The sequence below is a fragment of the Zootoca vivipara genome, chromosome 6, assembly GCF_963506605.1.
Source record: "Zootoca vivipara chromosome 6, rZooViv1.1, whole genome shotgun sequence".
In the NCBI taxonomy this organism is placed as follows: Eukaryota; Metazoa; Chordata; class Lepidosauria; order Squamata; family Lacertidae; genus Zootoca; species Zootoca vivipara.
In genome coordinates this window covers 47190449-47217388 of record NC_083281.1, presented here as the reverse complement: position 1 = coordinate 47217388, position 26940 = coordinate 47190449, and the positions used below count along the sequence as shown (strand labels likewise).

At 48.4% G+C, this 26940-nt stretch overlaps 1 protein-coding gene across 3 annotated transcripts in view; it reads right to left on the bottom strand.

Moving 5' to 3' along the window:
• The window catches only part of NDRG4 (NDRG family member 4), a 47774-nt gene extending 29183 nt beyond the window's left edge, over window positions 1-18591 (bottom strand). For 2 of the 3 annotated variants that reach the window (XM_035118909.2, XM_035118910.2), the window contains exons 1-3: window positions 18020-18212; window positions 8418-8509; window positions 7024-7068 (exon numbers count right to left, since the gene is read on the bottom strand). In XM_035118909.2, the coding sequence (XP_034974800.1) occupies window positions 7024-7068; window positions 8418-8509; window positions 18020-18056 (174 nt within the window). In that variant the 5' untranslated portion in view covers window positions 18057-18212. Of the gene's footprint in view, window positions 1-7023; window positions 7069-8417; window positions 8510-18019; window positions 18213-18452 lie in introns of those variants that run through there. The other variant, XM_035118911.2, reaches the window with a different exon arrangement.
• Between the last annotated feature and the right edge of the window lie 8349 nt (window positions 18592-26940).

Sequence of the window (26940 nt, the reverse complement as noted above, 5' to 3'; positions counted from 1 at the left end):
CATTCAGGTTTTCCAGAGATTGTCATTTGCTGCAATTTAGCACTAAAGGGACGCAGATGGCACTGTGGTCTAAACCACCTAGGGCTTGCTGATCAGAAGGTTGGCGGTTTGAATCCCCATGACGAGGCGAGCTCCCGTTGCTTGGTCCCTGCTCCTGCCAACTTAGCAGTTTGAAAGCACGTCAAAATGCAAGCAGATAAATAGGTACCGCTCCGGCAGGAAGGTAAATGACGCTTCCATGTGCTGCTCTGGTTCACCAGAAGCAGCTTAGTTCATGCTGGCCACATGACCCAGAAGCTGTCTGCAGACAAATGCTGGCTCCCTCGGCCAGTAAAGCTAGATGAGCGCCGCAACCCCAGGGTCGTCTGCGACTGGACTTAATGGTCAGGGGTCCCTTCTTTAGCACTAAAGAGCAGGTTTTCAGGGGGAAAGACATGGGGGAAAGGCAAAACCAATTGGACCCATGCTTTCTAGGTGAAGTGTGGATGAACCCATTGTCTATGCAGTCAACAGCAGCAAGCCCTTGGGGGGGGGTGAGACTTGTGAGGATGCCAGATGTCTCTGTATGATGTACAAGCTGCCAAATGTGTATGCTGCAATCACACCTTAAGGTGTACACATATGGAGACTCCAGAATGTCCATATGCATATGGGTGTCACAGATCAGATTTTTCCATATGTGCTTTTGTACACATTCATCCATACACGAGCACTTTCAGTTGAACTCTGTCTCAATGTTTCCCATCCACACTAGTGGGAGGTGCTTGATGGGATGTCTTGTTGTCCCCTCCCCTCAATTAGTACTTTCTCATCCTCCATGAGTTCTGGAAACCTAAGGTCCATTGTGGGCATGCCTGCAGCTTTTAATTTACCTGGGTGCGCTGCCATTTTTTTAAAAAAAATTATGTTTCTGATATACCAGAAAACAAACACATTTTTAAAGTGCATGTCATGCCATTCCCACCAGTGGAAGTTGGGGGTCTTGTAAATGTTGGCACCCAGAAAAACGTCACTCTACACACACACACACACACACACACACACACACACAAATGGGCCACACAATACATTTCAATATGTCCACAGTTGGGTATCATGTTGGATTCCCCCCACCACCACTTTATCTGTAGATCAGGAAAGACGAATTAAATTGGGGGCAGGGGTGAGTGTGGGCTGCCAACTTGGATGAGAACAATGTCATGTGGATGGCACAAAAAACATGCACACGAGATGCATTGGATGCCCTGTGAACTGCTGCTTTTACACAGCTCCACTGCCTTTTGAAATAAAATTCCTTTGCTTCTTAGCCTGGAATCACTCTATGGATACATTTCACTCTTGTGCTCCCAAAGTAGCATCTGTCTGTCTGTCACATAATTTCTAATCGAAACAAGGTGTGAAAATACAGCACCAAAAAGATCATTCAGCACCAAAAAGATCATTCATTAAAAAACAACAACACTTGTCTGTCTGTCTATCTTATAAAGTTCTGGTGTATGTAGGTTGTGTGTGTGTGTGTGTGTGTGTGTGCGCGCACATGAAAATTGAGTGTGGAGAAGCAGCCCTAATTAGTTTCCAACAAGTGAAAGAGGAGAAATAAGGTTAAGGCAGCTGCTCCATGACTGGACTATAAGGAAATGTGATGAGAGAGGGTTGAGACATGGCTGTTGCTGCATAGATGACGGCAAAGTTTGCCAGGTTCAAACCCAGAAAGGAGTTTCAGGGGCTCCATGAAGCTTGTCTCAAAGAAAGGCAAGAAACAGGAGCCAGAAAGGAGTTCCTGGTGGGTGTCCTGGTTTTTATAAGGCCAAAGACCCTGAGAGGCCAAGGACCCTCTTGGCTCAATGTTGCCACTGTTTTGCATAGGGGTCACTTTAAAGGGCCACCCCTGGGAGAAGTTACTGGCTGAGGGAGCCGGCGTACAGCTTCCGGGTCATGTGGCCAGCATGACTAAGCTGCTTCTGGCGAACCACAGCAGCGCACGGAAACATCGTTTACCTTCCCGCCGGAGCGGTACCCATTTATTTACTTGCACTTTGACGTGCTTTCGAACTGCTAGGTTGGCAGGAGCAGGGACCGAGCAACAGGAGCTCACCCCGTCGTGGGGATTCGAACCACCAACCTTCTGATCAGTAAACCCTAGGCTCTGTGGTTTAACCCACAGCGCCACCTGCGTCTGCTTCTGCTTAGCAGCCAACAAAGCCCTGAACTGTTTGGGAACAGGCTCACCTTCAGCCCATATGAGCCTGCTCTTCATTGGAGGCCCTCTTTAGTATCTCATTCTACATGCATCGACACAGCATTTGAAATTAGGTGGGTGGTGTCTGAGGACAGAACTTTTTGGTGTGCAGTGCTCTGTATTGTGTTTTTTAATGGCTTGTTGGATTTTATGAATATACTAATTTTACTGACCCTCGGCAACTACTGCTAGTGCCATTTGTATGGCTTCTACAGTATATGCTGCTTTTCATGCTTTCATGAGATGCCGCCCTGGGCATCTTGCACTGAAAGGTGGTCTGCAAATCCAATAAATAAACAAACAAAAGATGGATCACTGGACTTGAGCTTCAGTGAACCTCATCCTGCAATGACTTGCAATAGGAGCACAAAGTAGCTCACAGACCAGCAATAGTTGATTTTAACCTTTAGCATGCTGGAGATATAAATTGATGTGGTTTTTTTTTTAATCGATGCTCGCAATGACCAGAAGCGTTCCTTCTTAGAGCTGGGGCAGCAGAAAGAAGAAAGAAGGCTGTCACTTGTGCCAGGAAACAGCAGGAGTGATTTCACAGGCTGTGTTGGGGTGGCATTTGCAGTTCCTAATGGGAAGAACAGCTCGTTCCCATCATTCACAGGCCGCAGAAAATTGTCTACCTGGAATTCAAATGGAATAAAACCTGGCTCTAGCAGTTATTTCATTCATCTATTCATTCATTCTCTCTCTGTATCTTTTATGAGGATAAGTGCACTCAGACGTTCAATGGTCTGTGTTCCTGTGCCAGCTCCTACAAAAACCATCCAGATTTCTGGTGACAAAAGCAGGAAAACTCTCTGAAGATGCAAAAACCCAGAGCCCTCCAAGGAAACTGACAGCCAGGATAGCTTAAAGCCCAATGTAGTCACGCTGCACAAGCACTTCAAAAAGGACCTGGACTTACATAGTCAGGAAGAACAGGAAAAGCAGATTATGTGAAATTGAGGACACGGAATTCAACTTTCTAAGAATTTCATGGTTCTTTGATTTTTAAAAAGCAAGATCCTTTACAGCTATAAAGTGTCTGGACACTGATGGTTGAAGTTTCAGAAGTCAGAGCAGCTGCTGAACCAGATTTTCAGCAGTCCCTTCTCATGGTTAGCAAAACTAGAATGTATAATGCAAAACAGCAAATTTGAACAATTTCATATTGGTCACACAATCCAGCTATGATGGGCACAGAATTTGAATACTTCTAACAAGGAGTATACACTGTCCAGAGAGGAAAAGCCTTGAAAGCAAGCAGACAGAGGCTTTGCGAAATGTTAGAAGAAAATGACTGAGATGCTTGTTACCCCCTGAACAGCAATAAATGTGGCTGTGGTAACATTGAATGAGATGGCAGTAAGTGAAAGGAGAGATCTCCTCCTACCAGGTTGTGGTAGAGGTCCGTGGTGTGGTAGCTGTGGAGGGTGGAGCAGGGAAGAGTGTACACAGTGAGAAATTGTGGTGAGGAGGAGGAGGAGGAGCTCTCCTGCCCTGCTTTTGAAAGTCCATCCAGTTCTCTAAGATGTCTGGGCAAACACATTGAATCCAGTGTACCAAACCACAATGAGAGTCAAAGCTATACCTGGTCTGTGCAGTTCCCAAAAGACCAGCTCTGGAGTGGCTGGAATAATCATGCATGCATACTGAGCAGGAACCTGCAATCTAACCTGCAGTTAACACTGCTTGGAGATCCTCGTATCAGCAAATCAAAGGGATGCAAGAAGCAGGAAGCCCAGGCCCTACCATTGCGAGGACTGAGGCAAAACAAGCTTGTTTGCCTCTGTCTGGTTAGTTCCCCATGTTTTATTCAACTTCCATGATTCAGGTTCTCCCATACATTGGCATCTGGGGTCAAGGGATCCAACCACAGAAAGGCATGGAAAGAGGGAGGGAGTGGAGACTGTGCGAAGTTGTCTGGGGACTCTCCCTTTTGGTCAAAACTAGGACATTATGCTGAGGATGCTCAGAGTATGCATTGGAGGAAAACTGTGGATATGCCAAATATTTATTTTTAACACTATATTTAAAATGATTTGTGTTTTGCTTTGCTTTTCAAACACCAAGGCCACTTACAGAACAACAACAAAAACAGCAACATATAACGAATGTCTTAGTCTAAAGGACAAGAGGCAGCTCCTGCCAGGCTTGTACAGCATACAGGTGAAGAGGAGTTGAGCAATTTCCCAGGCAGCCTGAGCTTTGCTTCTTGGGGACGCCAACCGTTAGCATGGCCTCCGTCCTTCCCCACTTGACAGTTCATAGTCTAAGCAATGAGGGCTCAGAAACTGCAGACTTCTGTCTCTTTGGGCATGAAAACGAAAGAAAAGTCAGAGGCAGGCAAAAGAGCTGCTCAAGCTTTGACATGAGAATACTCAAAGAACTGTTGCTCAAGCAACCACTACCATGGAAACAAGAGCAATTCCTCCCAGCCAAATGAGCTTGGATTTCAGGCACTCGACACCCCTCCACACAGATTCTGCCAACAGACAACAAGCCACCTTCCTTTCCACAACAGCTATACCCAACCTGATGCCATCCACATGCATAGCTGCCAAGTCTCCCGCTGAAAAATGCGGGATCAGCAGCAGCGCGGCACCGGAAGTCGCTTCTACGCATTTCTGGACATGCATAGAAGCAACTTCCGGTGCCGCTCTGCCATAGCTGCCAAGTTTTCCCTTTTCTCGCGAGGAAGCCTATTCAGCATAAGGGAAAATCCCTTTTAAAAAGGGATAACTTGGCAGCTATGCGCTCTGCCCAATTTTCGGTGCCCAGGCATGGGCAGAGCGGCACCGGAAGTCGCTTCTACGCATGTCCGGACATGCGTAGAAGCAACTTCTGGTGCCGCGCTACCCATGTCTGGGCACCGGAAATCGGGCGGCGTCAGGACCCAAAATGGAGCCTCCCTGGCAGGTAGGAAATCCGGGGGATTTACAGGATTTTTTCCAATCCAGGCTGCCAGCGGGAAACGGTTTAAAATACATGGGTTTCCCGCGAAAAACAGGAGACTTGGCAGCTATGCATATGTTATAGGACTACAACATCTGGAGGGCACCAGGTTGGGAGAAAGCCATTCCACAACAAGTTCCTGCTTTCAGGAGATCTACAAAGGAGATTATACAGGTTCCTAAACTTCCAGAGCTAGACTGGAAAGGGCAGATGTGGCCTTCACCTGGCTCCTAGCTCTCAGGCCTGCATTGCCAGATGTGTCTGCCATCCAGTTAGGCTCATGCCAGATGTCTTAGCCCATTTTCCAATCTTCCGAACCACCATTCCACAAAGTTGGGGTCTTCCTCTGACGAGCAGTCCGCTCACCCATCCAATCAATATGCACATCCGCCCATCTGCTTTGGCCCAGAAGAGACAGACTGCCAAGCTGCCCTGATAATGATGATTACAGTTTAGATTGTTAAATTAAACAATAAAACAATCAATAACAACCACACTCTTCAAGTCTGCAATTATTGCAAACAAGAGTCCAAGTGGCCTCCACAGATTAGGGTTTCTGGGTAAATGTCATTTTGATGTCTTCCAACCTACAGCCCCAAATTGATTGATCTTTGGTGACTGGGAAACAGAGACACCACCACAATATTTGAAAATCCCTCTCTTCAGCAAAAGGTGAGGTTCTTGAGGCAAGGGAGAGGGAAAATCTTTGGACTGGGTAGGTAATTTACTTCCCTTCTTTAGCCACTTGGCCAGTCAAATCAGCAGGCTCACCCTATGGGGGGGAGGGCCTTTGGGGTGGCATCTTACCTGGCACAGAAGGTTCAGCCTGAGGTCTGTCAGGACATACCCCTTGCAGGTGCCTGAAGGTTTTATCCTGTTACTCCCTGTGCAGCAGGAGTCACTCCTTCCGCTGTGCAAAAGTTGTGTCTCAATCGCCACTATAAAACTCCTTCACACACCAGTCCTGCCCCCTCCCAGAGGCAAAGACAGGTGTGGGAGAAGGCACCAAAGCATTGCCTCCTCTACCTAGTCCCAGGGGAAAGGTAGGCACCAGGTTGGCGAAGGCTACATAAAGAAAGCTAATGTGACAAGGAGCCCTATGGAGTGATGAGTAGCCCAAAAGATAACTTGGGATATGCAGTGAGAAAATAATTGATAAGTATACTGGTAGATGGTCTAAAAGGCAGTAAAAGTATGAATAGATGTTATTCTTATTTATTTATTAAATTTGTAGAGCGCCCTTCATCCGTAGATCTCAGGGTTCACAACATAGACAGACAATATAAAAACACAAAACACAAGAGAAAAACAAGAACAAAAAAAACCACACAAACAAATAACTCCCCTCCTGTTGTAACAGAGTCAATATGTCTCTGAAGATGTGCATAGGAATTTGCTGACACAGATAGCCTATGGCCTTGTTCTTCCGTTCTTGCCTGTGATGTTGGTTTTGCTCTGTCAGATACCGGTAAGGCCTTTGCCTAGTTACCAAATTGCAACTCTGCTTGTTATCTGACTTTAAATAAACAAAAGCTGTCTTAAACATCACAAGTCATGTGGTTAATTGCATAAAAATCACTAGACACACCTGCCAGATGGGCTTTGCTAAACCACACATTTGGCTCCCACATTAGCTAAAAGAAACTGACCAATGGAAGCCCGGCCTGGCAGGTGACAACACCTTGAACAGCACACCTTTATTCAGACTTAATAGGTGCCTTTCCTTGCAGCCCCAAAATGCCATTTCTGACATTTTTAAGCCACCGGCCTGCATCTATTGAACCACGCTGAGCATGGCAGGCGCACAAAGGCAAGGAGAAGACATTGCAACTTACCTTCCAGTCTGTGTTCACTGCAGAGAGGAAAGTATCTGAATTCTCCTGGGAAGGAAACAGACCAATTCAAACCATTACTTCTCATACAGGCTATTATAGCTCACGACTATCTTCCAAGCCTACTGAGTGCACTCCCCAAACCTGGGACATCCCCACCATACTGTGTTTCATGAAAGGAGGATCATTCAGCTGCCTGTCACAGAAAGGTTGGGATCTATCCCGACTCTCTACAAATCGAGGTGGAGAACCTGAGGCACTCTAGATCGTCACTGGCAAACCTTGGCAATATAACAGCCATACAACCGCCAGCCTCCCTCTCAAATTTGCAGTTTAAGAGTAGGTGCAACTGCCTAGGAGAATCTCTGCCCATCTCTAGAGCACAGATTTTGGGAGGAAGGCTGGTTGGTCAACATGCTGGCCAGAGGCCGTGGCGTAGATGCCAAGTGGAAATTGGGAATTTGGCTGTGTGCTAGTGTGAAGTACCAAGTAGGCTTACCTCTCTCTCCTCAAGCCAGGAGAAAATGATAGTCAGCCAGTATTTGGAATTTCACTTGCACACACCTGTTTGGAGCTGGATTTAAATCAAGATATAAATATTTGCATATATATAATGGCAGAAGATAGCTTCCAAACTTCTTTGTTACTGACATGGCTCACCAGGTTTGTATCTTAAGTTCCTTATTGGTGGCATCAGCATCACATCAGAGGCCCACCTGTCAACACGTCCAGGAGAGTTTTGGCTTTTCCATCAGGCTCTGCTCATCCTCTTGTTTACTGGGAATCCACACTGAAGAAGGAATGGAGGGTGGTAGGCAGGGCCCTGCTTCCTGCTTCCTGCTTGTGGCCCAATGGCCATCTCTACACCCACATACATCCCTCTTGCCTCTGAGTGAGCAACTGGCAGCCTATGCAGTATAAAGGGGCTGAATTTGGTCCTGAAGCCACAGACCACAGATCTCCAGTGGAAGAGGTCTCTGGAATGAAAGTGATGGGTGTGTGACCAGCTCAACGTCACACTGGCACAAGTTTCAGGACAAGTATCTTAAGAACCTTGCTAGATAAGATCAAAGACCTACCTAGTCCATCAGCTTCATTTCCCCACTTGTCGATCAGATGCCTTTGAGAAGCCCAAAACTAGGGCTTTAAGGGAACAGTCCTTCCCAACTGTTGCTGACTTTCTGAGTAATTTCTCACTCAGGTATCTTTTGAATCTGAGACCATCATGGACACCGTTCCCAAAGCAGTTCGACAATGCACCAGTCCTGGGAAGAGCTTACATTTAAGTCCAGGGGTTGCTTGCCCTCTTGTCAATTCCATACACTTGTCAGCTACCACTTGGTTTGTCCCCTTTAAATGTTTTTTTGCTAAGTGATGCCAAATCCAGCAGGACTCACCAGCTCAGTGTCCTGCCCCCGAAGCAGTGGCTTCTCTTCTGTAAATCGCTGCTCATGCAGGCCAGCCATGGTCACTTCCTGCAGCAAAAGTCCTGCAGAAGGGGAAAATGCAAGCACAGCAGTCAGCACAGCCCCAGGGCTGCCCAAATCCTGACCCAGGCAGGAACCAGGCAGAACTTCCCTGGACCTCCTTACACTTCAGGTGGCAGAGCTTCCTGCTCAGGAGCAGGAAGTAAAGTTGGATTTGTCACTGTGCTTGGCATTCATAGAGCACTTTGCCCTGGATGGTTCACCCACATTAGCTCAGATTTGAGGGTGGACGGGAGAACACTGAGGTCAGGAGAATCATGGCTTGCCCAAGACTATTTGTGAAGAGAGTTGGTGGTCCACCCATGGCTTCATCTGCAGTTTCCCAGGTGGGAAGAGGCTTGCTAGAATGGGGATGCTGTTTCTCAGCTGGAGCAACTGGGAAAGAGGCCTCTCACACTCCATCCCATAACACTGCCCTTGTCTGCCCCGCTCCCCATTTTCTTCAAGTTTGTGCCTCTGGCTCCCACAGATTAGCTTCTTGAAGCCACCACCTCATCTGACTTCAGAAGAAAACCTCTCATTCAGGCCAACGGAGGTCCCAGCCTTACACAAGTTTTGCAGGAGGCCAAATAGCAGTGACTGGACAAGGACACAGCAACTCCCCATCCACAGAGATGCTGTGAGCCTCTGCCCCCAGTGTCCTGTTCCCATTGTTGTCCCTGCAGACCTTGCAGGTGTCTCCACAGGAAAAGGACAACCAGGTGACCTCCTGCACATGCTGCCAGAGCCAGATGCAAAAGGCCCAAGCCGAAAACAGAGACCATCTCATGTGAGCCTTGGCTTGGCTTTTTGCAGATTGCAGCGGCGGCAACTTGGAGAAGTTGAAAGAGAGAAAGAGAGCTGCTTCTTTGAGCCAGAAACAGGATACATTGGGGAGCTTTGTTGCCTGTTTGCAGTTAACTGACAAGAAGTCACATTCCCTGGGGAGGAAGGAGAATGTCTCATTTGGAGCTGTTGAGAGTATCTCCTGCATTGCAATTCATAATACACCCCACCAGCTTTGCCTGTTGCAAAATCTTCTGGCTTTCTGAGGAGCAGCTGGGGGTGGTAACCTGAACACGGGGAATAAGGAACATGCTCTGCTTCCTTCTGTTCATTAATGCATTGCAATTTTGTTGTACTTGCATTTTCTTTATTTGGGAGGGTTGTTTTATGGATTCCCATGTATTTTTTTAATATATACATATATATGGTATGAATCACTTTGGGTGCCTTTTGGGGAAGACATGGCAGGATAAATAAATAAGATTCAAATTAAACATACGTAAACTGCACTCTATCCCTCCCTGCTCCAGCTGAGGAGCCCAGTTCCACTCAGGGGAAACAAACTACACAGAACATTCTGACAGGCTAAGAACCCAGCCCTGTGGCATCTTGTGCCAGCCAAGAGGCACATGCAAGTGGGATGATGCCACAGGGCAGAATGGGCAGTGCCACCTATGTCTGAGACAGAGCACAGCCCTGGGAGGACGTTGCCACACCAGGGGCAGCAGGAGGGTTTGCCCACAGGCCATCCTGGGCCTGGAAGATGTAAGCCACTCACTGCAATGTGGTATTGACCCATTTGCACCTTTGCAGCCAGGAGGCAAGCACCTGGTGGAGACAGACTCTGGGACTCCCCCCTGCAGAACCCTTGGTCTGCACATGCTGTGCATAGTCCTTCACACAACCCCTTTTCATCCACCCTGACGGAGCAAAACCCAGAGCACAAACTGTGGGGAAGATCTAGTGCATGAAGCAAATGGGCAGAAGAAGATGGCATCATGTGGCGATTGCACAGTTCTTTCTCTCCAGGGAAGAGGGAGAAGTTGTGCGGGGTGTGTGTGTTAATTTTATTTTTATTGTTTATTACCTTTATGTAAGCCACCGTTTGGGGCACAGCCCGCTCAAGGTGTCTGGCATCTCATCAAAGCACACCAAGGTTCAAGGAGGAACCATCTAAAACAGCAGCAGTACAACATGCCTCCTTCATGGAGCCCAGAGCTATGCACATTTCTGGGGGCCCCAATGAGGCAACAATCTGGGCTGCAAACACCCACTCTCTGTCTTGCTGCATTGGGTAGCCCCAGCCAAGTAACACTAGAGTGCCGATTTCACTGCACACCAGAGAGGGTTTAGCACAGTAAGCAGAGGACAGGTGGAGGCAGGAAGCCTTCGGAATAGTCTCCCTCTGCAGCAGTTTACTAGGAATGGCCTCTGCATACCCTACAAAGCAGGCTTCATGATTGCCTGGTTCCTTTGGCTTTCCAGCAGTGCCCCTGAGTTGCTTGGGGGGCTACCAAGTCATGGGTAGAGTTGTTTGCCATCAATGATTCTGTTGCACTAAATCAGGAATTGGCATTGGCTTCCTATTCCAATGTGCTGAAAATCTCAACTTTTTTTTTTGAAAAAGCAAGTTTCTAGTCCTGAGGGAACAAGAGTTGGTAAACTCTCGCAGACTGGGCAGGGGCTGGGAAATGTTTCCAGTGGCACCGTTGATGCTCACCAAGCTGCCTTATCATGGGGCTAGCTCTCCTGACTCCTAAGGGCAGGGGAGTTTGGGTCAGAAGGAGCTGAATCTGCCTGCCTGGTGACACACAGAGGCGGGAACTGGGCTGGAGCCAGAGGGCCTCTGCACTTGGGTAGAAACTCATGAAGCTGTCTGCAAAAGAAGGGAAGCCAGGTGACGCCAGAGGGACCCCCAGAGGGCAAGTGATTCTGCAGGGAGTGGGAGCCAAGGGGAAAGGAGAAGAGATGACCAGCTAGCTCAGGGCATAGCTAGGCAAGGGGGTGGGGTGGGGGCTCAGTCACAGGATAGAAGCCTGGGGGAAGGATATGCCAGGAAAAGGAGACTTGCTGGGGAGGGAGGGATGAAGAGGAAGACCCAGCAGTCTAAGCACCAAGGGTAGGTATCAGAGAGTGAGAGAAGGTGGGTGGGAGGCTGCCATGGTCCAGGCCTGCTCTGCAAGGCTGTGTTTTTGGCAGGCCCTCCTGTGTTCTGCCAACTACAGATGCTGGAAGGAGCAGGACACCTGGGAGGAGGAATTTTCCCTCTCCACCCAAAGCAAGTCCAGATGGTATCGCAAAGGTTGTTGGGGTTTTTTTGCCTCGTGATCAGAAGCCAGGAGAGGAAGCCACCACTGCTTTTCCATAGCCAGATCCTGCATTATTATTCATTCATTCATTCATTCATTCATTCATTCATTCATTCATTCATTCATTCCCCACCCATCTGGCTGGATTTCCCCAGCCACTCTGGGTGGCATTGATACCTTCTCTCACTCTTGCCTGCCTGCTGGCTTCCTTCAGCAGAACACCCTTCACAAATAATACTAATTATAATAATTATTTATTTATACCCTGCCCATCTGGCTGGGTTTACCCAGCCACTCTGGGCAGCTCCCAATCGAATATTAAAAACACAATACAGCATTAAACATTAAAAACTTCCCTAAACAGGGCTGCCTTCAGATGTCTTTTAAAAGTAGGATAGTTGCTTATTTCCTTGACCTATGATGGGAGGGCGTTCCACAGGGCAGGCACCACTACTAAGAGGGCCCTCTGCCTGGTTCTACCTATGATGTGGCATCGCAGCTCACACATACCCATGTTTTGCCTCATGGTGACAGTGCTGCAGCTTTACGATGTCAAATAGGGTGTGAGACAGACCCCTCAGACCTGTGAGGTTTGCCAGGCATTCTGTTCTGACCCACGCTTGGGGCAGCAAGAGGTCCTACCCTGATGGGAGTCACCTCGTCATTGCAAACCGAGCTGGGCTCCTCTGTTAAGGGAGCGAGCGGACTACATCCTATCCCCTGCTGCATCCAGGTCCTAGTATCGCTCTGAGGGAGGTCTCTGAGCTCTCCTAAGTCATTCCATGGAGCCCCCAGACCCCTCTCCTTTTCATACTGCCCCTGCCTAAGAATGCAGCTGTCCCATTTCTCTCAGACCTGAAGGAGGGAGGCTTGTATATGTTGACGGCAAGAGAGGATGGACAGAGTGGCTGAAGAGGGAGGGTTTGAGCAAGGACAAAAGTCCAAGGACAGAAAGAAGAGGTAGGACAAGGCAACCAGAGTTTTAAAGGTTAGAACATGAAATCAGCCCAGGTACATAAGAGGAAAGGAAGCCTTGATAGCATTGCTAAGAATAGCACCAGGAGGAAATGTCCCCAAATACTGATATTAAACTGATAAATTTCAAGGCCAACTATACAGCTGCACTTAAGCAAAAGCTTGGCTATGAATGAGGAGGTACTCCAGTCCATTCATTTATTGAGCCTTCCTTTATTGCTTTAGGCACATCTTTACAAGAACTGATTTGTTGGAAGGAACACATTTGATAGCACATCTGCAATTACTGCACTGGAAGCCACCCGATACTGGGTCAGATTAGCTAGTACTTAGTCCATCTAGCTAGTATAGCTGTACCTTGGAAGTTGAACAGAATCCATTCCGGAAGTCCGTTCAACTTCTAAAACGTTCAAAAACCAAAGTGCGGCTTCTGATTGGCTGCAGGAAGCTCCTGCAGCCAATTGGAAGCCCCGTCGAATGTTTGTGTTCCAAAAATAGTTTGCAAACCGAACAGTCATTCTGTTTGCGGCATTCAGGAGCCCAAACGTTTGACAAACTAAGCTGTTCCAAAACCAGAGGTACGACTGTACTGCCAACCAGCGACTCTCCAGGGTTTCAGGCAGGGGACCATTCCCAGCCCTACCTGGAGATGCTGTCAAGATTGTACATGGGACCTTCTAGATAGAAAGCAGATGCTCTACACTGAACTGCAGCCTTTCTCATTTTAGAGAATGCATAATACATGCAAGAAAATGTCTGAAAAGGCATTTGATCTGTCATTGCTCTGGACATTTCACAGCCAGTCCTGGTAAAGCTTATAACAGGTAAAGGTAAAGGGACCCCTGACAATTAGGTCCAGTCGTGACCGACTCTGGGGTTGCGGCGCTCATCTCGCATTATTGGCCGAGGGAGCCGGCGTATAGCTTCCGGTCATGTGGCCAGCATGACAAAGCCGCTCTGGCAAACCAGAGCAGCACATGGAAACGCCGTTTACCTTCCCGCTGTAGCGGTTCCTATTTATCTACTTGTATTTTGACGTACTTTCGAACTGCTAGGTTGGCAGGAGCTGGGACCAAGCAACGGGAGCTCACCCCGTCACAGGGATTCGAACCGCCAACCTTCTGATCAGCAAGTCCTAGGCTCAGTGGTTTAACCACAGCGCCACCTGGGTCCCAAAAGCTTATAACAACAAGGGTATAATTTTGTCATTTAAAGACAGTGCTTGGTGGTTTTCAAGATTAAATATCAGAAATGATTAAGTCCCAAGGTTTGCTTTGAACATTTACACTAGGGCCTCAATAAAGGCCATCCTTTCCCAATGAAAAATGGAGATGGAGATGAAATGTAGCCACTGAAGGCTCTCCATTGGCCTTGCCAGGTTTTCCTCTCCCTTTATTACTTGTAGGCCCACCCCTCTGCAACTTTCTCTAGGGTCCCTACCTGTGACTTCATCTCTTCTAAATTTGTTTCTGTCAGTCACCCGAAGTTCTCCTACTCAACATCTCTCTCTTCATTCAATCCCCAGCAGGAAATCCTTCCCTTCTGCAAAGCATCATATTCTCTGATCCAAAGTTCTCTTGTGCATAGGAGCAATACAAGCAAAGCACCCTTCCTGCTGTTTCCTACTATTACTTGCTAAAACAACTTCTACATGCACTCCATTTCCACAGGGATGATATATACTGCTTCCCTGCCTGTACCTTGACTTGTAATCCAACACACTCTTTAAAAAGAAAAAGAAAAAGATTATTCTCTATATGAATGCCACTTTCAGAAACTGGAATGTTCAGAACTGGATGTGTCCATCACACTAATGGCACCTCAATCCCAAAGTACAGATAATCTCTCTCAGCAGCTTCATTGAGAAGTTCAACAGGATGAGTGCTAAGGACAATCCTAGTGGGACATCCCAGTACAGTCCCCAAGGAGCAGAGTCAGCATACCCAATCACCCATCCTGCGTCCATCCAGACCAGGTGGAATGGAGCCAAAGGAGAGTCATCCCCCAGCCCCCAAGTGAGATCTGGAGGTGCTGTGAAAGAATGGTATGATTCACATTATCAAAAGCCACTGGGAGGTTTTAGAAGATCAACATTGTCTGTATTATGGCTGTCAAGCTCAAGACCAGCCTTTGCCAAACTTCTGCCTTTCAGATGTTGGGAACTGCACTTCGATCAGCCTCAGCCACACGCAAGACGAAGGTAATCCACCAGGACTATCATGTCCCCTGTTTTAGGGTCTGGGGAGGATGCAGGTGACACACCAGTTGACTTTCTTGAGAGGGAACCCTCAGCACCCCTTCTACACTCTCCCGTTTGAGCACATGGCTCTTCCATCATTCTCACCATGACTCTACAGCTTTCTCCAGTTTCTCCTGCTCCCTAACCTTGCAGGAGCAGACACTTGAAGACTCATGGGCCTTTGCTTACACTGTCGGCAAAGGACGGATTATGGGAAGAGAAGGCCCTGCCTACCTTTAGATGACTGCTGAGGCAAACCGCCTGGTCTCCCTGGGAGCTGTCCAAGGTTGTGAACCACCTTGTCTTGGAAGAAGCTCCGGAAATCAGTAATTCCTGCAGGCCCCAACCAAGCCTCAGCAAAACAGGGCAAAGACAACAATTTCTGTCTCTGATGCACACTTACAAGCCAGACTGAAGTGGAACAAGATTAATAAATGCCTTATTTTGAGATTTCAACAAGGACTAGAACCTCCGGGTGCTTTTTATATAATTTGGCATTATGTAAAATGCATATATAGAGGAACCATCATTTTCAAGACAAACCTCGTCACCAGCCTAGCAAATCTGGAACTAGACTTGATAATCTGGTAACACTGATAGTCTTTACTTGGACTTGGTTATTTTAACCCAGTGTGCTACATGCCTACTTTATAGTTTTGTTTTTCATCTTTTAATTTTCATCTGTTGTCATATTCTCTTTTTTATATACATCATATAATGAAATAATAATAGAAATAATAAAAGAGAGAGAGAAGAAATGAATACAGTAGTTCTGCTGCCACAGGTCTAAAGCCGGCCAAGCCCCCTTAACTGATAGAATTGGTTTTTTGAGACGAGAACAAATCACTCCTTCCTTACGAGAATGCAGGAAACAGACACAGACACACACTTTGTTTGCTTTGACCTGTAGCACTAGAGGCTACCTATTGCTGTCTTTCACCAACCACAAGGGACAGAGATCTACACTACATGTTGCAGCCTACACAGCACCAAGCAACCAGTCAATGTCATTGAGGGGAGCCAGAGTGTTGCAACCCAAGCAACAGGGACCTGCCAGCATTTCTGAGCCCTCTGCAGCAGGCTCCATTTGAGTTGGAGCATCAAAGCTGGAGCTGAGACAAGTGGTTTTATTTTATCAGCAAAAAAGCCAAGTAAAAAAGGTCACAGTGGAGCTAATGATGTTTCACCTTCTTGGGACATAAATTCAGAGGTTGAAATGCCCCTTGGCACCAGGAAGAGATCTGCTGGACATTATGCAGCTGATTTGATGCTGGTGGAGAAAAAAAGTACGGTACTTCCTCTCTGCCACCACCAGTAGCAGCACCTCAAAGGCCTTGCAAGAGGGCTCTGGGGCACACTTAACCAAATCCAATTCAAGTCTTCCACCATTATTTCATTAGCTGCAGGCAAACTGCTCATGGCTAGTTTGGCCACCCCTGTTGAAGTGTAGGAGAGTGACAACAGAGCAATGGTTTTGAACAGTCCAGGAGGTACCAAACTTATTTTAAAAAAACAAGAATCTTGAGTCCACCCATTAGCTCCTATTTTAAAATTGGCTAAGGTGCTTCCAAGCAATAATCACTGTAAAATGCTTTCTGTAGGAATCTTTTCACTAGCCTATATTTACATGGCTTAAAAATACTAACGGCATGTAATTTTTGAACCCCCTTTCACATGCCCTGCCTTTAAAAAAATAATAATACATGACTTGGGGAATGGTAAATCCCTGCTCTGAATCTTCCATCCTAACCCAGATCAATGCAATATGAGTTGTGAAGCTTGCTTAGCAACGGTCTAGGCCAGGCATCCCCAAACTTTGGCCCTCCAGGTGTTTTGTACTACAATTCCCATCATCCCTGACCACTGGTCCTGTTAGTGAGGGATCATGGGAGTTGCAGGCCAAAACATCTGGAGGGCCGCAGTTTGGGGATGCCTGATCTAGGCTCTCTTGAAGGTGTCGGCTGCAAAGGAATTGTCTCCTGTGACTTTGCACCTCCTTTGCAGAAAGGGTTGCACATTTGGAAGCATAGGACTTGATGGCAATTGGTGGTGTGTAACCATAGCAATGTTCTGACACCAACCAATGTTCCCCAACCAATGCCCTCCAGATGGCTTTGACCGCCCCCGCCAGAGAATCTTGGGAATGGTAGTTCACCCCTTGTCGAGCTACAGTTCCCTGCACCCTTAAGAAACTGAAGTTCCAAGGATCTTTATGGGGAGAAACTATGTGCTTTGGACATATGGTGAGTAGGCAGCTTCAGCCTATAAGGAGAGCAGAGTGCGGAGGTTGAGTTGTGCTTTGAAGCAGGTCTCTGCTCCAAAACAAATTCTCAGTGCGAGGGCTTACCCTGATCACATGTGAAATAATAAAACCACACCTCTGAGCATGTGCAGAGTGTGCACCCACCTCACCAACAGGTATGACAGTGTTCAAGGGCCATAGCTCAATGGTCGTTAGAGCATCCTCTTTACATTCAAAAGGTCCCAGGGTCAGTTCCCAGCATCTCCAGGAGATAACCCTGGTCAAATCCTGCCAGTTGGTGGACAATGTGAAGCTAGATGAACCCAAGGCCTGACTCAGGATAAGGCAGTTTGATTTCTATGACCACAACTCCAAATAGTCCCAGCCAGCAGGGTCTGCTAGGAGTTGTAGTGAAAAAAAAACACCTGGAGAGTCATAGGTTGGAAAACGCAGCGTATGCCATGGACCAAACTTGGACCCCCGCCAGGGCATCTGCCGCTGTACCACTGAGTCACAGCCCTCCCATGGGAAATCATGGAGGCTGCCTTGAGCAGAGGCTCCCTCCAGGGCTGCCTGCAAACCCTTTTACACCCTCACAGTTCGCCAAGTAAGGTGGGGGGAGAGAATGCCACTCTCAGGGTCCCTTGGCACAACAACCCCCCCCAAATGCCAGCATTAGCTATTTAGGAAATGAGGTACAAGGGGAGGCATTAGGGAGCACACACCCCTTGCCAAATTACCCCACCTTGACACACTGGAGCTGGGGAGAGGGCTTTGGATCTGCAGCCCCCGCTGCCTCCTGGTCTCCCCTTGGGGTGGGGGGAGTGTCCACCGCAGCTGTGCCAGCCTGGCTCCCCAGCGCAGCTGCATCAAATTCAGAAGAGGCACGGGGGCGGGGGTGGGGGAGCCTCCTAAGCTGGAGCAACCGCCCACACCCCACGACCTCGGAGAGCCTGCAGGAAACAGAGGGGCGTCGGATTACCTGTCAGCAATTCTATCTTATGTCCCAAAACCTTCATAGTGGCGGCGGCGGCGGCGAGAGAGCGAGCGCTTGCGAGGCAGGCGGCGAGAGACAAAGGCTGCTCCCAAGCTAGCCAGACTGCTCACTGCGGCTGGGCAGGCAGCGAGCAAGCGGGCATCGCTCCAGCGGGGAAGGCGAGGAAGAGGGCGGGGGAGGGAAGGAAGGATGGATGAATGGGGGGGGGGGGAGATGCCAAGCCCGTCGGTTGGCCAAGCAACGTCAGCGCGGGGGGGGGATGAAGAGGACCGTGGGCGGGGGGGACAACCCCCCCCCGCATTCCCGTTGCCATGTCGTGCTGCGGGAGGCGGCGGCGGCATCCTCTACACCCCACTCCGCCGTCGGCCAAGCTCCATTTCGGTCTCCAAGACGATAGGGAGGCGGGTCTACTACTTACAGCCCAGAGCAGGTGGTTCCCTCCCTCGGTGCTGAGCCAGGCCGGGGTCTCCTCCGTCTGCTACGGAGGGGCCGTCCCGGCGCGGCCTCCCGCGTTGCAGGCGCCTGGGAGCGGGGCGTCGGTGGCTGGCAGGAGGACAGAGCCGCTGCTGCGCTCGGACGGGAGGCCGCCCGGTTTAAATGGGGGAGGAGGCGCCGCCGCTGCGTCAGGAGAGGGAGGGGGAGGGTCTCGTGGCCTCGGCCTGCAGCCCGCCTTCCCACTCTCCGTCGCAACGGCGGCGGTTGCTAGGGACGCGCCGTCGGGGCTCTTCCCCCCCAAGCGACAGAGGGAGCTGCCTTCCCCCGAGTCCGTAGCTCATCTAGCTCAACATTGTCTACCCTGACTGGCAGCAAGGGCTCTCTCCCAGCCCTCTCCGGAGATGCCGTCGGGGATTGAGAGCAAGGCTGGCGCTCTGCGGCTGAGCCTGGCTGGGTGCTTGGACCTTCGACGGACAGAGGCGCTCGGGAACTGGGAAGGCAAGCCAGTCCGAGCGCGGCCAGACACTCCTTCCCTCTCTTCGAGCTGCAGAAGCAGCCGTCGGCGGAATTATCTTTCCGGTCCGGAGGGCCGCCCCCGGGAAAGTGCTAGCAAGGCAGCCGGAGAAACCGGGTTCCCGGGCTTGGTCCGGGGAGGAATCGCAGCTCCAGGCCGAACGCCCGCAGCAATGATTCTCAGCCCGCCCCCAGACCTTCTCTCTCCGCCACCCCGACGTGTCTGGCCCTGCCGACGCTGTGCTAGGCCCCACTCCAGGGGCGGGTGGGGGAGCACAAGGCGTCCCGTCTGCCGCCAAGAGGGGTCCTGGCTGAGAAGGCTTGGTCCCCTGAAGTTCACCCCTGACCCCGAATTGGGTGAAGGGCCTTTTTGCCTTCCCATCTTTCACCTTTGGCGTCCATTTTCCCTGAAACGCAAGTGTCCAAGTTTGCTTTTACCAAAGAGCAAGTTGTCTCCTGCATCTTCCCAATCTAATGATAGTCTGATAGTTCTTATTTGCAACCTTTTGACCTACCTCATCAAATATGGATAATGATGACACACTGTGATCTGGGTCTAGTATCTGAGGCATGATAAGTTTCATTTCCTATCTCTCACTCCACACCCCACTCCCAGAATTCCTTTATCTTCTCACATGACCACCACTTATGGAAAAACAGTAGGGACCTGACTCTTCACAGCCACTCCAGCATAGTGGACTATTAGCATTTGAAATTCTAACAAGAGTGAGAGGAAGCGAGGTGTTCTCTCTCATTCAGGATGACACTGACCAGAACAGAAATGGGTCCCAGATTTGCTTCCACTTTATCAGCTCAATTTCAAAGTCCTGCTCCCACAGCTGCCTTGGGGAGTGTCTAATACCTCTGTGGCAACTCGCAATAAAATCTTTAAAAAACCTAAAGAAATAAGAATACAACAGTATTCTATAATAATACAGCACTATTCTATAATAATACAGCATTTGGAAACTTTTAAAATACTCATAAATTTCAAAAATTCATATTCAAGGGAAACCCATGTTAACTAGAATCAGCCATATCTTATAGCCCATACAAACATACTCACTGTGTGGTTTAGCAACTGCATTCTTTTTTACCTTAATAAGCCTTTGAGGACCCAGGTGGCGTTGTGGTTAAACCACTGAGCCTAGGGCTTGCTGATCAGAATGTCAGTGTTTCGAATCCCTGTGATGGGGTGAGCTCCCGTTGCTTGGTCCCAGCTCCTGCCAACCTAGCAGTTCGAAAGCACGTCAAAATGCAAGTAGATAAATAGGAACCGCTACAGCGGGAAGGTAAACAGCGTTTCCATGTGCTGCTCTGGTTTGCCAGAAGTGGCTTTGTCATGCTGGCCACATGACCTGGAAGCTATACGCCGGCTCCCTCGGCCAATAATGCGAGATGAGCGCGCAACCCCAGAGTTGGTCACGACTGGACCTAATGGTCAGGGGTCCCTTTACCTAAGCCTTTGATAAAGGCAATTGTGCCAAAATGTGCTGGGCATATTTAACAATGAAGCATTCCCTTTGTTTGGGCATCTTTGAGACACATTTCTCTCTTCCCCTTCCCCATTCTGCACCTTTTAGGTTAGAGAAAAATACTCAGGTGGGTTGTGGCATTCAATTATGGGCATCCCTGGATGCAGAAGATTATCTGGAATCCATTTTAATCTGGTTCCCAAATCCCATGTCACTTTTTATTTTTAAACTAAAGCAGCATTGGTCTCGCTAGTGGACGACCTTCGCAAGGAAAGGGACATAGAGAGTGTGACTCTATTGATTACCCTGGACCTCTCAGTGTGGCTTTCGATACCATCGACCATTATATCCTAATGGACCAGCTGGCTGGGAGGGAACTGGGGGCACTGGAGTCCAGTGGTTCCAGTCAAACCTGACATGCTGGTTGCAGAGGGAGATGCAAGGAGGCTAGTGCTTCACCCCAGGCTGGTGTTGCTGCTACTAAGGGTTATACAGAGTGTTTCCTGTGCTGTATAAAACTACTAGAGAAACTACTAGAGGAAATTAGGAATTTAAAGGGAGGTGCTGGTAGTAAGCTTATAGCAGTTCATTTCCCCTTTCATCAAATGTAGGTGAGGCCAGGGGTAGCCTGAAAAGGGGTCTGGAGCTATTGCATTGGGAGACAGAGACCAATAAATTGCAACTTTATACATTTAAGGCAGCTTTTATCAACCTAGTGCCCTCCAGATATTGTTGGAGTCCAACTCCCATCAGCCCCAGGGCACATGGTCAATAGTAAAGGTTGATGGGAAATGGAGTCTAGCAATATCTGAAAGTACATGGGTTCCCCTCCCCTGCCACAGAACCATAGAGTGGAAAGGGACCATGGAGATCACCAGAATGCAAAATCTTCAATACATGATTTGCAGTTATATCTCTGGCAAACAGGCTGGGCTTCAAGCCTTTGCTTCAGTATTTCCAGTGGAGGAAAGCCAACCAGTCCCCAAAGCAGTCTTCCCCACGCTCAGCTTTTACCAGTAGCAAGTTTCTTCTTGCATTTCACTGCTGTGAAGGTTTCATAATAAGAGCTTCACTACATCAGAAGAGCCTGCTGGATCAGGCCAGTGCCCCACCTAGTCCAGTATCCTGTTCTCATAGTAGCCAACCAGATGCCTGACGGAAACATGCAAGCAGGACCCAAGCACAAGAGCACCCTCCCTTCCTGCAGCTTCCAGCAACTGGTATTCAGAAGCATTGCTGCTTCCAACTGCATAACCATCATGACTACTAGCCATTGATGCTCCTCATCCTCTATGAAATTGTCTAATTTAAATCCATTTGTGTTGGTGGCCATCACTGCCTCCTTGTGGTCAGGTTTTGCAAAGCTCTGTGCACCGGGGTTTGCAAGCTCAGGTGATCAGCTGATGTTTCATCTTGCAAGACCTGGTAGTCAACTGATGCCCAGGGCTTGGGTCAGCTACAAACCTGCGAACCCTCTTTCAGCTGAGCCAGGACCTTACCCCCACCCCACCCTTGACATCATATACAACATCATGTGTAGGACAGGTGAGTGTGGCTTAGCCAGATGGGGAGCCCTAGTGGGCCTCATTAACCCCTGAGGCTGGCGGTTGCCCACCACTGCTGTAACTCAATAAACAGTCATGCAGTTAAAATACGGGTAGCTAGGACATCACATTGCAGGCATGTCACATTTGGGCTAGCGTAAACCTGAGGTTTTGAATCAAAGTTTGCACTGGAGGCTTCCTAGATTGTTACACAAAGGTGCTGGGCTTTGCAAGATTATCAGCTCTCTCCTCTATGAATCTCTGTTGGAAATCAAAATAGAAGTTAGTGCATTGCTAGTTAAATGTCATGAAGACTTGTGCTTTGTTCAGGTTATGTGGAAGTATGTAACAATGACTTGACTGAAAGTTATGAGAAGAGCTAAGGCAAAAAAGGAAGCACCTGTAAAAGGACATTGTGACCTGGCCATTGTGCTCTGGTATGGATTTATCTACTTTTCAGCATGCTTTTTAAAATCCCAATAAGTAGATGTTTCCCCCCACATTGCTTTTAGCTCAGCCAAGCAAAGATAAACTAATTAGGGTTATAATTACATAAGCAGTTTTATTTTGTTTCTTTCACCACATGGAGAGATCCATGTGGTTATACGGATTGAGTAGCAGCAGGAAGCTGGACTGTCCAGCTGAGGAATGTCAGGTTTAAGGTTGGTTCATAATTGAAATGTACGGCCCAAGTGTCACATAGAGGAGGTGCACCACTTGGTTGGAAAAGAAATAACGCCCCCCCCCCCAAAAAAACTGCCCATGATTGAAGGATTGCCAAGCGAGGGCCACTGAAATGCTTTTGGCTTCAAACTTGGGTTGTCCTGTTGGCTGATCATTAGCACTGGCATTCCCTCTTGTGACCATAATTGGCTAAAAACCTCTGAATAGCAATGTTCCATCAATGAGCAGCTCACTAACTTTACAACACCTCGGAAGTGCTGTCAAAAAAAGATGCAATTGATAAAGATGGGAATTACCACGTTGTTATTGTTGACACCCATTTGCCACTTTTGGTGAGCCAAATAGACCCTCCAAGTGGATCACAGTTAAAACCCACAATATAGGGATAATTTTACAGAACTGATGCAAGTATTACTGAGATACTATATATAAAGCCTTTGGAACACTTGAGATGTTAATATAGGAACTTATTTTTATTTTTTGCTGAGGACAATTGCGTTGCCCACTGCGAACTTACATCTGTGTTTCAAAAGAGGCAGACATTCATAGCCTATAACCAGTGGTAGCAGCAAGAGCAACTGCTGTGCACTAGTGAGAATCAGGGCAAAATAATTACTGAGAAAATCTCATCCCTCCCCAGAGCAAATGGGATCAATCCACTGTTGTTCAAGGGGAAGGTCAATGGCATGGGAATTGGGGGAGGGATGTATTTATGAAAGGAAGTGCTTCTTATAGAGTCAGCTCTTGAACTGCTATGGCTTCCAAAGGTCTGTCTTTAAAGGTGGCGGAGAAGCCTCAGGTTTCTTATCTCTCACTTCCAGTAAAAAAATAAAAAGGTTTGTAGCTGCTTTAGAAAGTTTTACTTATCCACCCATCCAAATTCTTCCTAGGTTTACATGATGTGGCAAGCATCACAATGGCAAGCAATAAGACTCTCACTACCTGTGAAAAACACAAAACGGAAAAGTATGATAGAAGTGTATAAAAGGATGCATGGCATGGAGAAAGTGGATAGATAAGTCCCCCCTCCGCCCGCTCTCATAACACTAGAATTCATTGACACCCAAGGAAGGTGAATGTTAAAAGATTCAGAACAGATAAAAGGAAGTACTTGTTTATGCAGCACATAGTTAAAACTCTGGAACTCCCTCCCACAGGAGGCACTGATGGCCACCAACTTGGATCATGGCGGGAAAGGGCTCTCTATGGATACTAGCCATGATAGCTATGCTCTGCCTCCAGTCAGAAGCTGCAATGCTTTTGAATACCAGTTGCCTGAAGCCACAGGAGAGGACACATTGGCCACTGTGCAGACAGGATGTTGGACAACATGCAGACGACACCAACTGTGCAGACGACACCAATTGGGAGCGGTGGCTAATACCCCAGAGGACAGGATCACACTTCAAAATGACCTTAACAGATTAGACAACTGGGCCAAAGCAAACAAGATGAATTTTAACAAGGAGAAATGTAAGGTACTACACCTGGGCAAAAAAAAATGAAAGGCACAAATACAGGGTGGGTGACACCTGGCTTGAGAGCAGTACATGTGAAAAGGATCTAGGAGTCTTGGTAGACCACAGACTTGACATGAGTCAGCAGTGTGATGCAGCAGCTAAAAAAGCCAATGCAATTCTGGGCTGCATCAATAGGAGTATAGCATCTAGATCTAGGGAAGTAATAGTACCACTGTATTCTGTTCTGGTCAGACCTCACCTGGAGTACTGTGTCCAGTTCTGGGCACCACAGTTCAAGAAGGATACTGACAAGCTGGAACGTGTCCAGAAGAGGGCAACCAAAATGGTCAAAGACCTGGAAACGATACCTTATGAGGAACGGCTTAGGGAGCTGGGTATGTTTAGCCTGGAGAAGAGAAGGTTAAGGGGTGATATGATAGCCATGTTCAAATATATGAAAGGATGTCATATGGAGGAGGGAGAAAGATTGTTTTCTGCTGCTCCAGAGAAGCGGACACGGAGCAATGGATTCAAACTTCAAGAAAGAAGATTCCACCTAAACATTAGGAAGAACTTCCTGACAGTAAGAGCTGTTCGGCAGTGGAATTTGCTACCAAGGAGCGTGGTGGAGTCTCCTTCTTTGGAGGTCTTTAAGCAGAGGCTTGACAGGCATATGTCAAGAATGCTTTGATGGTGTTTCCTGCTTGGCAGGGGGTTGGACTGGATGGCCCTTGTGGTCCCTTCCAACTCTATGAGTCTATGAATCTATGACAATGGTCCATTGACCTCATCCAGCAGGCTCTTCTTATGTTCTTAAGCTGAATGCTGGAAGATTCAAAATAGACCAAAATAAAGTACTTCTTCACACAGCACATCACTAAACTGTGGAATCTGCTTCCACGAATTGGCCACCAACTTGAATGGATTGGATTAGACTTTCATGGAGGATAAGACTGTTAATAGCTACTACTAATAATGGATATGTTCTATCCACACTGTCAGAGACAGTGTGCCTCTGAATTCCAGTTGCTGGGAATCACAAGCGAGGAGAACTTTGTTGCACCCTAGCCATCTGGTTGGCCACTGGGAGAACAAGATGCTAGATACAGAGGGCATTTGACCTGATCTAGCTGCAAGGCTGTTTGATTGTTCTTATGAACTAGTAGGTCCTGACCCACCTTCTCAGTGCAAGTCTTGGTTTAATGCATCCTTTTTGGTCGGGCTGGCCCCTACCAAGGGTGCAGGGGCGGGTGGGTGCACAAAAATCACATCTCTCCATTCTGTCTCAGAGTAGCTAGGCGCCTGCCTGCCCTCACACTCCTTGGGGCGCTCCTCCTTTGCTCTGGGTAGCCAGGCAAGGGACGCAGGCTCCTCTACCAACGGTGCAAAGAATGGGGGGCAACAATATACCGTAACTCCTTGCCAAGGATGCAAGGGAGCCTAGGTTTGCTTCTGGGTATCCCCAAGCAGCCTGTGGAAGAAACAGCCTTGGGCTGAAGCCTCTGGGCTTGGCTGAAGCACATCCTCAAGCAGAAGCTGCTGGAGCAGGGATGGGGCAGGAGGACGACAGCCCTCCTTGTCTGGAGGCTTCCCTGAGCTTGGTTCGACCTTCACTTTGCCTCAAGTCACATGCACACACCACGTCAATAACGACATGTGAGATAACAAATGAGCTGTCGCTGCCAATTAGCACGCTGGGCTTAAATCTGCTCCTGGGGCTTTCAGCACCACAAAGAGGTGCTGGGCCAGCTCCCAATCAGCTCACTTCTCTGGCTCCAGCCCTCTGGCTCTCCTTGGGACACAAGGGCCAAAGTCAAACAACGAAGGGATGGAGCCAGCACAAAGCGTACTGGGGAAAAGCAGGGCCGATCCTCCAAGGGGATATTGGCGATGACCCTGAGGGCAGGGAGGTCTGCAGCAAGGGCTCTCTTGGCACTGCTGGCTTAGTATGCCAGGTGCAGCTCCTTCAAGCAAAGCAACAGCTTAACCCACATGCTGCACAGCAGCAAATGATCTGAGCCTTCCGCAGTCGAGTGCAATGAGGTGAGGAATCCCTCACTTTGAACTTAGGCTGGTAGGCATGTTGGCCTACAGCACACCCTACAGCAGCCTTTGCCAATCATCTGTTACCCCCTCCACATTTTGCAGCACAGCTCACATCAGCTCCAGCAAGCATTGCACTGTAGCCTAAGACAGCTGGAGAGCACCAGGTTCATGAAGACTACTCCACACTGCAGCCCCGAAACACCATTGTGATCCTGTGCAAAAGAGCATGCTCTCTTGATACCCAGCAAAAGCACTAACCCCTCCTGCTTAAGGCAGAAACAGAAATGGGGTGGGAAGTGTCCCCAAGGAATTTATCCATCCCACCATGCAAGCAACAGCTGCATCTTCCAAGACAGGCCCACCTCAAGCCCCTAAGAGCCTGGCTGTTGTATCAGGTCCAAGGCTACCAACACCAGTTTCCAGCTTGCCACACCAGCCAACCAGATGCGTCCACAGGGCATGAGTGCAACCACCGTCTCTCCACTCCTGTTTCCCAGCAACTGGTTTTCAATGACATGCTGCCTCCGATACTGGAGGGAATATATAGCCATCACGACTAGCAGCTATTGATAGCCTTATCCTCCTTGGCTCTGGATGTTGCTTAGTAGCAGAGCAAATGCCTTCTGTGCAAAAAGCTGGATGTTCATTCCCTGGCATTTCTGGGCAAAAAGATCTCTGCTGGGATGGCTGAGGACGCTTGAATCCAGCCTTTGCCAACCTGGTGCACTTCAGATGTTTTGGCCTGTAAT